Here is a 12,127-nt window from a genome sequence, read left to right as displayed (position 1 = left end):
AAGGTGGGGTTAGCGAAACTCATTAACCTCATGGAAGATGATAATAAACTTTTAATTAGGAAAAGCTTGAATGGGATGTGAAACAAAGGTACAAAAGGTAGCATTCATGAGATTCTGTCCGAGCTGATAGGTGCATAAAAAACAAGCTTTCGAGATGAAGTATTTTTCAGAGTGCTAATTTAGTGCAACTGGAAGCCTAGCTTCATAGGCAAGCCTAGCTTCAAATAGGCTTGCAGTTGCACTAAATTAGCACTCTGAAAAAAAATATTCACTTCGCTTATTTTGGCGATTCACCGTATTCAGTATTGTCTGCTTATCATGCGTTTCGATACCATTTATACCGCGCGTCACCATAATTGCGTTTTTTGTTAGTCGAAAGCACTGCTAAAGCGACATCCCATCTTCAAAATTTCCGCGTTTCAAAGCGCTCAAATGAAGCTAGGAAAATGTTCATTTACCATATCGTTGCAGTCCTATTCAAGACACGTTAGTCACAGGAAATTTAACTTTTTAAATTCACGTCTTTGATACGGCACGGACACTAGGCAACGGATATATGTGTTGCATTCATGTTTTTCAACATTAATCTACAAAGCAATCTCCGGGCGTATATTCCGTTTAGCTCAGCGTGAATGGTACTTTGCGATGCACAAGCACATTACTAATCTTTTTGCAGTTTCATTGCGACTGAATAGTTATTTTTCTTCTGTTGATATTTTTGGTACGATATTAGTTCTCTTCAGGATCTTCAGAGACATCGTATTTGCCTCCACCATCTTACATTTAAGGAATACTGCGCATTTCTCACTTTGATGGTGTTTGCTCACATTGAGCGACTGAATGTCGTGGTTCCAATTGCTTTGGTGTTGTGGGACGTGGCATACCGTTAATGCATATTATGGCAATTTGTCTTGCACACGCTTACATAATTCAATGTAAAGGACAAGAGATCACCCAAGTCACTAAAGATAGTATTTTTTCTCATGAACCAGCTTAAAACTGGACGTTTGTATTTATAATTCCTGCGACACGTTTTCATACCGGTGCATTCGATTATAATTTATACCACGCAGCATTGTGAACCAGGAACAGTACCAACCAGCAGACCTATCTAACGTAGTCTGTATTGTAGTCCTCCGGCGCGGGCGGCGCCGGCCGAACTATTGGCTCTCCGTCCGTACTGCTGCATGTGATTTGATTTCATCGGACAGCTGACAGCCTGGTGTGAATTCGTAAAACTGGGCGTGACGTCAGTCGAGACCAGCTGATTTGTGATGACGTCGTTTTATTCAAAATTTCGTCACTGGACCTCGAGTCAGTGGATAAAACAATAGCTGATGTGTCGTGACCTGTTATTGACTTGGGTCAGTTTTATGAACCTGCATTATTATTATGGCTCCGAGCCGGTGCCATGGTCTTGGGTCAGTATGATGACTATCGGTCAGTATCACGACCCCTGAGTAAATAATATCACCTGTGGTTTGTATCATAACCTTTTATCCGCTCATGCCCAGGTGCCCACAAAATGAGTTGACTCTGTTCCAGTCTAATAAAATTGACGCTGTCCCTCAGTTCACGGCTCCCAGCATCCGAACTCTTATATCCATACCCCATCTGCTCCCCTCCCCTGCGCTCTCTCCTCCCTCTCCTCTTCCCTACCAGTTTAACTCCTTTCCTGACCCAGGTGCCACTGTCATACGCCAGGCTCGAGTATTGGCACTGCCTGCCGCCGCGAACCCCGACATTACGGCCGGGTGGATTCAGCCGCCGGTGTTATGTGGGGACACTGCACTGGGCCAGCGATATTGCCCACTGCTGGTTTATAGATGGCGTATTGGGTTGGCTGATTAGTGTTGGAGAGTGATAGAGTCGGTGTTATGTCTAATTGGACGAGGTCCTGCCGATGTTCGAAAATGGTTAGCAAGGTGGCTCACGCCCAGCATAATTTGGGTGTTCAGTGGTCGTGCAAGCGGCTCTAATGGACGTGTCAATGGTAATGTCTCCCACAATCATTTCCATTGACGTGGACATTGAAAACGCATTTATCTGTACAACGCTGGGGGCAGATCCAAATTCACCATCGAAAAAAATTGCAGAGATTTTCCGGAATTCCAACGCAATAATGCACTGCACTGCATTATGAACATAGCATGTCATGTCTTTTTAGTTTTGCGATGCATGACAACCGGTTTTGAGCCACCACGAATTTATGATTCAGTTACTGTGGCCATCATCTCAGCTCCTGCTGGCATATCTGGTGTGCTGGAAGTACCCCTCCGGTATGTGTTATCCGTATAGTGGCGGTACCAGGTGGAAATACCCCTCCGGTATGTGTTATCCGTGTAGCAGCGGTACCAGGTGGTCGGCGTATATTACTGTAGCGAGGGTTCGTGGGCAGTTCACCACCTGAGACCGACAGATTTGTTGGTGGTGGGCGGTGGGGGGCGGGGAGGGTGAGGGGGGTGATATCTTGCCTCTTGTTGCGGTGGGGATGGGAATGCAGGGGTGGGGCTTTGGGACATTACTCGGTGCTGGGTAAACGGTGCTGAATGACAATGCAGTGACAGAACAAGTCCTAGGTTCTGTGACAAAACGGGAGAGGAAGATTAGCGTGGTATGTATTGTACAAAGTCGACAGACTTATTCAATGTATCCTTAGACAAGCTGGGGCTTGAGGTAGGCAAAACTTCTCGGAAACTGATGTCCTAGTTTCTGATGAGACTTACGAGACGTTCTAAGCTCATCCTGGGCAAGCATGAATGATTGTTTTCTAAAGTGCACACTTTGCATCTCATCTGCAGCGCAAATGAGCAGTTTGATCCTTCCTGCTATGGTCTTTGATGTATGTAGTCAGTACCCACATATACCTGGTAGACGCACTCACGGCGATGCGACCGAAGAATGTTTCCCGGTACATGGTATTACGGTCTTACTCTACCTCATCCAGATTAATCTCAGTTAAAATTCTGTTGAGTATCAAAGCCTTTTGAAATCCCCCTCTGCTATGCTGGCTTCTTTCAGCAAAGTAATAATGTAAAGCTGTCGTCGTGTGATAATTCATATTGCTGTCGTCAAGACTTATTGCGTCCCCGCCGTCAGACATTTTGACGGAGTCGCTAATAAATGTGAAATTTATCTGCCCTTTGCCAGGCAGTGTCTCAAGGTATTACATAGGTTCGTGCGCGTTCCTTATTATTGTCATTTTGTAGACGCATTCCGTCCTGTAGCTAGGCTCATTCGTAACAGCCTGTCTTATAACACAAGGACACAAGGTGACTGCCGCTTCGTACGTCCCGCTGCTTTGTATTGAAACACCATCAAGAGGCATTCCTCCCCGAACATGTATCTTGTGAATGCTTTTGCCTGTTGAATGTCGCAATGTCTCTGCATTGTCGTTTAACTATTTGCCGATTTGTCCTCTGTATCTCCTATTTTTCTCTCCCTTGCCAGTTCTCTCTCTCTCTCTCTCTCTCTCTCTCTCTCTCTCTCTCTCTCTCTCTCTCTCTCTCTCTCTCTCTCTCTCTCTCTCTCTCTCTTTCTCCCGATATCTCCTCCACCTGAACTGACCGTCGTTTTTCTCTCCCCGTGTTTCAGCCGGTTCTACGCTCTCTGGGTGAAGTTCTACTGACCGCCGCAGCTGAGTCCGTGCCTGAGGAACTCACCAGCGTCCTGACAAACCTCAGGGATGGCCTCGTGACTCTACAGCAGCTGCCACAGGTGGGTCACGTGACTCAACGCTGGGGAATACGGAAAGTCACGTGATGGGTGGAAATTGGTTTACGTGATGACATCCTGTTTTGTGTGGAAACTGGAAAAGTTGTGTCTCATAGGCAAGCCTTCCGGATTTTGAAATGAAATGGCTGAAATGATAACAAGATGAAATGAGCAATGCGAGCTGCTTGTTGCAGCCGCTAAGGGCGGATTCCCGCTGGTTTACTGCACAGTTTTATTCCGACCAATGGCGTTTACATGGCCTTTCAGTCATATCATGACCGAAGTAGTACAGTTTGGCGGTCATTTCTCCAAACCCAATCCGGCTTACTGCGCTATTTTGCCGTTCGGACGTGCGGGATACACCATATCTCTTCTGTCGTGATCCCGTTGTTCGCTCGTAGCTCAGGGGCGGGCCATCAAACACACGTCATGACACTGCTCTCACGGTCCATAGGTGGCCTATCTGACGCGCCCACACGCCCATATTGCACGCGCCACACATAAATCACTCTTCGCCGGGCGGCGGTAGTTTATCCGGCGCGCGGAAAAGTTGCCCATCTGGCGCCATTTTCCCACCGTTCGGGCGGTAAAGTATGCCCGCCGACAGCCTCCGGGAGGAGACTCATGAATTTTGCCACGAGCCTGCTGACGTCAAATTTCTGTTCCGGACATTGGGGACTTGGCTAACGGGCTGGCGATGGCCTGGGGTTGGTAACTGTTTGGTGGGGAATATGCAGCGGAAGACGTTTTGAATGGAATACTCATAGCGACAGAATTGAAAACGTATTTCGAACGTAATGAGATCATCAAGATGTCGTCAGGGACAGGATATTGGTACGGGCATGTGTTACGACATTGGAATAATGCGCCCCCGTATCGCCTGAATGCCTGGGAGGGCGTTATTGGCTCGTAACTCTATGCAAATCTGAATATCGCTTTCCATTAGTCTAAAGCCGGCGTTTATAAGGCAAATCTGAGAAGGATTTCAATACTTTTGACTGTCGACAATATCGAGGCCAATTTTGCAGCATTTTTGGAACCCTGTCTCCGTCTAGGTCCATGAAAAATAGATCACTTGGTCCACTTCCTTGGCACCGGTCCACGAGTGTAGGTTCTACCCCTCAACTCCCCAGCGACTATGCCTCTCCATCTGTCCAGCTCTCCGTTCAATTCTCGGTAACTCTGAGCCTCATGGGTTCCTCAGAAGTCTCCCAAATCGCCCCTGATGCCTCGTGGAGCCCGTGTGCGGCCTGACGAAAAGTTACTGTCACTCCTTGGTAACGGAACCCACCTAGAGCGACTGACAAAGTTGGCCGGGAAGCTGGCCCCGCGATCGGTCGCTGGGGTCAGGGAATTCGAGCCGAGCGGGCACGAACTATTTTATTCAGTACCCGGCTGCGGTGGCAAGTTGATGCCGGAACCTAACCGCTGTTGGTGACAGATACTGGTGAGATGTGGCAAGTCAGTGGGCTAAGTTTGGTCATTTTGAAGTGTGGCGATGGGAACTATCAGTGTTTCACGCTGGTTTATTACGACTTGGCTGCATATGGATGATTGTTTAATGCTCATGGTCGCTGGTTTCTGCTGTTGCTGCCTGCTGGGATTTTTTGTTGAAGTGGATGTCGTTTGCTGTTAAGATGCGGCTGCTCACGTACCGATGATGATTGCATTACAATGCATTAGCAATTAACCATTTTGTTAGCTGGTATAAAGGCCGACATACTCATCATGAGTTATATTATATTTTCATTTTCTGACCGCAGTTTCTCGCTAGGATATAATTCTCTTTATTTTCATTCCTAGTCTTTTCCCATCACGACTCGGCCACATTTGTTGTACGATATTCTGCAGACCCCTGGGCCTTGGCAGTTGTGATAATCATTGGAGCCACGAAGGAGACATTACCTTACCTCGCATCCGCCGCCAGTGCCATCACCATCAAAGCCGCCCACAGCGCCCACAGCCGCCCCCGCCCCGCCCCCGCCCTCGCCGCCGCCGCCGCCCCCGCCGCCGCCGCCGCCGCCGCCCCCGCCCACCGCTAGCCTAAAGTCGTGACACTCAAACCTGGCTACGACTTCAGTCTTCACGACGTTTTCCGCTGCTAAATCTCTCTTGGATGAGCTAACGTAGGAGCTTTGATGCCAGCGGAAGACTCTCGCGTACCCTTGCCTTGTTTGTTTGTTTGTTTTGTTGGGTTAGGCCCTTTCGGTCCAATGAGACCATTTCAGAGCCGGGAGGATGATAGGATATAGGGGGAGACATTGCCTGCGAACCTTGCCATTATGTGGTTTGGCGGCTCGCTGGGATGGTGACGCCCACAGTACTCTGATCTGTCCACCCACCGACGAGTGAAGAGGTCGGCACTGACGGAGATTAATGTTGGGGGATTAGAGTTGCAAAGTTTTCCCCAAAGGCTGCTACCGGCACCGCCCCGACCCACAAAAATTTTCTGGGATACCGGCATGCTACCACGCCCCAAGCAAAAAACCCGCCAAATTACCGGCATACTAAAAAACCTGCATTTTTGATTCTAGCTTCCCCCTGCAAGAGTGCCACATTTTGACAGTTTCAGTACCCCTCCCACCCAACAGTCATCCATTGTCCAACCACAAATACCAGCAGGCTGATTTTGGCTGAGTTGGCCCCACAAATACCCACAATTTTGAAACTCAATTCCAGTCTATGATAACTGTTAAAATATCACCTGTAATTAAAGAAGTATTGCCTACAAACAACTATTACATTCATCAAAAAGGTGAGGACAAAAAGGACTTGAATTACTGAAATATCTTTTTGAAGACTGGACAGTGAGCAGTAATCACATTTACATTTCACAGGTGTTCTACTTGTCCATATTCTCCTAAAATGTTGCAGGCACCAGCCAAATGTTTAAAATCTAGATGGTCAAAACATAGGTAAACAAGTACAGATTCGGCCATCTTCCTAACTGAGGAAGCGAGATCAACATATACTTTTTCCTATCCACTATGGCTTGCTGGTTCGTGAATAAGATACGAATCATGTAAAAAATGTGTTAATAACTCACTGGTCCTGAGAATAGTCACCAAATAATATGTATAAAAACGATATCTTCCATCCTCTCCAACCTCAAGCGGGAACAAACACAAGGTTATCGATTTCGAAACAGATGCGCCATAACAGAGGCTTTTCACCAGCTGATTAAAACGCTGCAAAAAAAAAAATGTTTAACGACTGCAAGCCACTGCCTCGTGAATGATTATATTATTAAAAATTATCCAACACAATATTAAATTATAATGAAATCGACATTGTAGTGTAATTCACTACAAATAAATTTATTTCTCTTCAGTTATTCAACCAAAAGGGTAAATGAATAAATATTACGTCATCAGATTACATCCATTCATTAGGGTAGAGAGAATCTTAAAAGTAAATCCTTGGTTGTCTAATTGTTTGCGCCACTTTTGTGTCAATTTTGCCTGCATGATGTGTTTTCTTGTAAAGATAAGACAAAATGCCAGTTCAAATCCATTTTAATTTAATTATGGGACCAAAGTCAGGCTCAGGGCTACCTAACACCTGCCTTTTCAACTGGATTTTCAGTGTCAAATTCTTTGTAGAGTTTCTCAGACCACATCTCAGGATCTCAGGACTCAAGGCCAGCTTCCAAACATTGTGGTTTTTTTTGGTGTTGTGATTCTGCCTTTTCCCCTAGGGAATGTTGTCATGAACATTTATTTATTTTATTGTGCTATACGTATTACCTACCATTAGACTTACTAGTTTATCGTGCTTTTGCAACATGAATGAGTATTCTTCCTTTTATAGACCACAGTAGATTCTTGACAATTCTTATTATAACCAAGCCTGTGAATTGTGTGAAATGCTGAGGTCCATACTCCATGTGTTACCCCTACACTTAGCAATGGAACTTCTACCACAAAATGTATCTTGCAGTGGCTAATATTGCTGTTGTTACAATTTGAGAGCCTCTTAGTGTCCAAAGTTTGAATCATTTGCTGATATTTTTTTGCACAAAATCAAAAATACCGGCATGCTACCGGCAAGACATGCCAGAAACCACAAATAAACCTGCGGTAGTGAAAAATTACCGGCATGCCGGTAGTGCGGTAGGGAAATTTTGCAACTCTAGTTGGGATGGTCATCAGCCACACATGTCTGTGTGCCGACCGACAGAGTGTCTCGATTCCGGCTTTATTCGCTCGGTTGACTTATGTCTCTCTTTGGCCTTTATTTGTTTTGGTGACGTCTTTATATCAAGATCCATGTAAACGCTTGTGATGGTATCACCAATAGGGTGTTAATGACGGTGACGGTGGTGTTGGTGATAGCGTTGGTGCCAAAGAACAATGTAATTTGGCTGCCCTGTCTGGTAGACCTTGCCAACCCACATGCTCCCCGGCCAACGACGGCCGCTAGCCGCCGCCACGACCCCAGACGAATTCATCTTGGACCAGAGCTCCAGCCGTGACTGTCGTGAGCACAAGTTTCTGCTTCTCGGGAATTCAGTGCTCGTTCTCAGCTCCGTCTGGCATTTCATGAAATGGAGTGGTTTTTATTTCCATAATGGTCGTCCCGCTGACATTTCGTCCGCCTCGGGTGGCTATTTCTGTTTACTTTCCGAGTTTATGTCGGTTTTTGGTGATGTTTGGGTTGTCTCATCTGTCTTTCTCCTGGTAGGACCTCTCCGTGATGAGGTTTTTACTCCTCACCTCTGCGCCGAATTTCGCCGCCGCTCGCCGATATTTGCCGCCGGGCGGTGCGCCACGACCGTGTCCGTCGCGCCGATATTGCCCCCGCCGCGCCGCCATCCGCCGCCAGCGCCGTGGACGGTGATAGAACGGCGACGAACGGTGGCGAATGAGACGTGAATGCGCCACTATTGCCGCAGGCGCGGCGATTGCGGCGCTCATGGCGCTCCGGCGGCGATATTGATGGCCGCGGGCGAACCAGCGAGCCGGCTGGCTGGCCAGCGGTGGTGCCTAAAGCGGTCGCTGCAGGCCAAACGGGTGACAAAAGTCGATAGGGGTGCCACCGCGACTGGGCAGATTTGGTGTCAGAAGTGGGATATTTGCTATCATAATTTGAATATTTGGCGTCAGAATTTGAGAGATTTGGTGTCAGAAGTGGAATATTTGGTGTCAAAAGTGGGATATTTGGTATAAGAAATTTGATATTTGGTACCACAATTCACAAGTGGGAAATTTGGTATCATGGGTAGAATAAGTGGTGTCAGGCGTTGAATATTTGGTATCAGAAGTGAAACGCTCGGTGTCGGCAGTGTGATAGTTGGTGTCTGAAGTGTGATTATCGGACCAGCCCTGGAGCCGCAGCTGGGCGGCTGGCGGTGAACGGTGCGATAGCACTGCAGAGAGGATGGATAGACGGCGGTATGTCACCGTGCTGCCTGCAGCGTGTCGATTTCGTCCTGACCAGATGGGTCTTGAGACGGGATGTAGGGAATGAGATGTAACCGGGAGGTCTTCTGGAGAGGGTCGGAGCGGGAGTGGATGGAAGTAGTGGAGCGGGGGGCATCTATGGCGCGAGATGACTGGGACGCAGGTGGTGACGTGGGGCTTCCTGATCCAAACGGTCGCACAACTCGCGGGAGGATATTGGACGCGCAGTTCCTGGGAGGACATGTGAGAGACATTTCCGCGTACGGGTGCAGAGTTTTAACTTGGTGAGATGAGTGGATGTGGCCAGCTGTCGAATTAAGTTCAGAATTGAATTGAAAGGTGGCACATGAGCGTGGAAGACGAATGCCGGAGACTTTTTGTCAGCATTTGGACATCACGGACAACAACGCTGTATTTCGATGTCGGTAAATTTATCTGCAAGAGTCGTCTATTAATGCTATCGTCAAGCTGTGCTACCAAAACGAACGTCGTGTTATTGAATTACTCGGGAAACCAAGTTTTGATTTTTGAGATAATTTAGATGGGCTCTATTTTATCTCATTTCTTGTTGCATTTTTATCGCAATACCACCGACGCAATTTCTGCTCGCAATCTGCCGTAAGAATCACTTTCTCTCACTCTCATCTCCCGTCGGCACCAATTGAAACATCTGTACGGGCTCGCTGTTTACCAACTATCTCCTCTAATCCCTGTCCGTCTTTTTGTCGGCTCGGTGTCGCTCGGACCGCTCCTCCCCTTCCCTAGCTGTCCTGTTGGTGGACGATAACAAATCCGAGACCAAACAGGAAAAAGCGACGCCGCCCGCGACGAAATGTAATGGAGAGATCTGTTGGGATTTCAACGGAGAAGGCAATTTGTCGGGCCGTAACCGGCGCCAACTGTTGCTTCGGCTCCAAAGACGCGAGTCTGACGGAGTCTCAGATGTCTGCTGGATTCTTTGGTCTCTGTGTCGAGCTCATGTGTTGAAATGGATGATGTATTGTGCCAGTTAGACTGCTGGTTGTAAGTTAGTTGATTTATTTCTGGGCTCCGGATCGTAATGGGTAAATTGGGAGTGATTTAGTGCGGGACTGTTGGTGATCGTAAATCGCACAGTGGTTCTATTTGCTGAGGACATTGTTGACCTATAGCGCGAATTCTGGTGTTATTGTGTTTTTGGAGGTAGATTTATAGATGTTCATTATGCCAGTAGCAAATAATGTTTGTTGACTGTTGAACCCTTTTTAGACATGATGAGGCGAAGCTGAGACATTTTATTCCTCGCCATTTAGTCCTATGACAGAGCATAACTTGCATCTGCCCATGGGTAAATCTTGCTCTTCCCAAATCATTGCCACTTAGTGCCCGTATAATGCTCAGTCGTTACTGTTGGAACGTCTCACTTACTTACTAATCATCCCTACCTTATTAGTCACCGCTGGTCCAGAGTTGTCTTTAGCTGGCTTAATTCCTCATTTGCACCTCTCTTAAGAACCCTGCCAGATTACTGCCCTCGGCTCAGTGCACCCATCAGAGAAACAATTGGACAGGGAAGCGCACTGACTTTGATATTGCTCTCGTATCCATACATTCAGGCGGCTATTGCGTATCTAATATTGACGGTACTGAGGCCCTGCGGCTCCGAATCTTAATGCCGAGTTCCGATGAAATGGTTGAAAATCTGTGCCTACAAATTTTTATTATTATTTATTGACAGAAAATTCGGATATTTCCCTTGATTTAACAAAACCCCAGCACCTGTTTCCCTGTCTGATTATTATTTATACAACCAATAACAAACCGTGTAACGGCCTGCTGCTGTTGCTGTTCGGCCGTGCGGGCTCCTCCAGCACCCCCCGAGGCGCCGTTGACGTGACAGAGGGGGCTGTGTTTCGTCCGAACGGCCCCGGTATCGTATCGGAGCAGTTATCGGACGTCGTTCGGGCGGCTGGAGATGGGCCCGGGCTCGATTTGTGTGGTGGTGGGGTGTGGAGTGGTTTGTACAGGAGAAAAGAGAAGAAAAGGTGTGACGTGAGGAGAGGTTCGTGGGTTAGGAATTCAGGAACTGACGGCTGAAAGTGGTTTCCTGTCGTCAGAAGTCGCATGCGAAAAGCCATTCAACCACTCGCACCTTCCTTGTTTGCAAGGTATGAGTGAGATGGATATATTTGGTGACATTCTTGCATGTGACTTCTCGATACGAGAAGAGTACCTACCTGCTTCGGCCTTTGAATCAACAGAAAATACTCGTGAAAATCGTTTTATGGCGCACCTTATTGTCTGTTGGTGTGCGGTAAAGTGATTTGACCTTATTTAGCGTGCTGGTGAATTGTATTTATTTGCTGTGTGGAGCTTTTCATGTGCAGTGGTTGATATTGTGCAACGTCGTGCTTCGACTTGGATGCTGAATCTTCCAGCTTTCGTGATGACAAATCGAAGGCAGTTTCCTCTGAATGGTCGACAAAGCGGCTTGCAGCACCACTCCAGAGTTTGACGTATTACTATCTTTTTGTATTTATAGCTGAGATTGGACAAAGGCATAGATATTTAACTTCACATCGCGGTGGCTCGAACTTGTCGGCAAAACATCTTGCAATGTCACTACTTGAACTTATTGGTCCTGGTACTTTTTGTATTTATAGCTACGATCAGCCCAAGGCCCAGATATTAAAGCTCACAGTCCGGATATGGGATTTACGCTGCTGGGTATGAAGCGAATCCGGTGCCATGTTGCAGGGCGTGGTTACCCATCTGTCACGTGCACAGACGGGTCACGTGTGGACGTGTTTAGTGTGTCCGAGGAGCAGGCAGCCCCGGGGGAACAGTGTCGGGTAATTGAATGTTTTGCCAGCGGCTTTTTTATTTACCCCACTTGCCATCCATCTAACTGTCTCTTCTCTCTCTCATCTCTTCTCTCTCGCTCTCTCTCTCTCTCTCTCTCTCTCTCTCCTCTCTCTCTCTCTCTCTCTCTCTCTCTCTCTCTCTCTCTCTCTCTCTCTCTCTCTCTCATC

General features: G+C 47.3%; 1 protein-coding gene across 1 annotated transcript in view; it reads left to right on the top strand.

The window, feature by feature from the left end:
* Positions 1-3,717, top strand: part of LOC122376663 — a gene marked incomplete at its 3' end in the record, with an annotated part of 40,137 nt that extends 36,420 nt beyond the window's left edge. The window contains exon 4 of the mRNA XM_043356568.1: positions 3,595-3,717. Within this exon, the coding sequence (XP_043212503.1) occupies positions 3,595-3,717 (123 nt within the window). The remainder of the gene's footprint in view (positions 1-3,594) is intronic.
* Between the last annotated feature and the right edge of the window lie 8,410 nt (positions 3,718-12,127).

This window comes from Amphibalanus amphitrite, unplaced genomic scaffold, assembly GCF_019059575.1.
Source record: "Amphibalanus amphitrite isolate SeventyFive unplaced genomic scaffold, NRLGWU_Aamphi_draft 002228F_arrow, whole genome shotgun sequence".
NCBI lineage: Eukaryota > Metazoa > Arthropoda > Thecostraca > Balanomorpha > Balanidae > Amphibalanus > Amphibalanus amphitrite.
The sequence above is the reverse complement of the archived record's forward strand: the minus strand, read 5'-3'. Positions and strand labels throughout refer to the sequence as shown.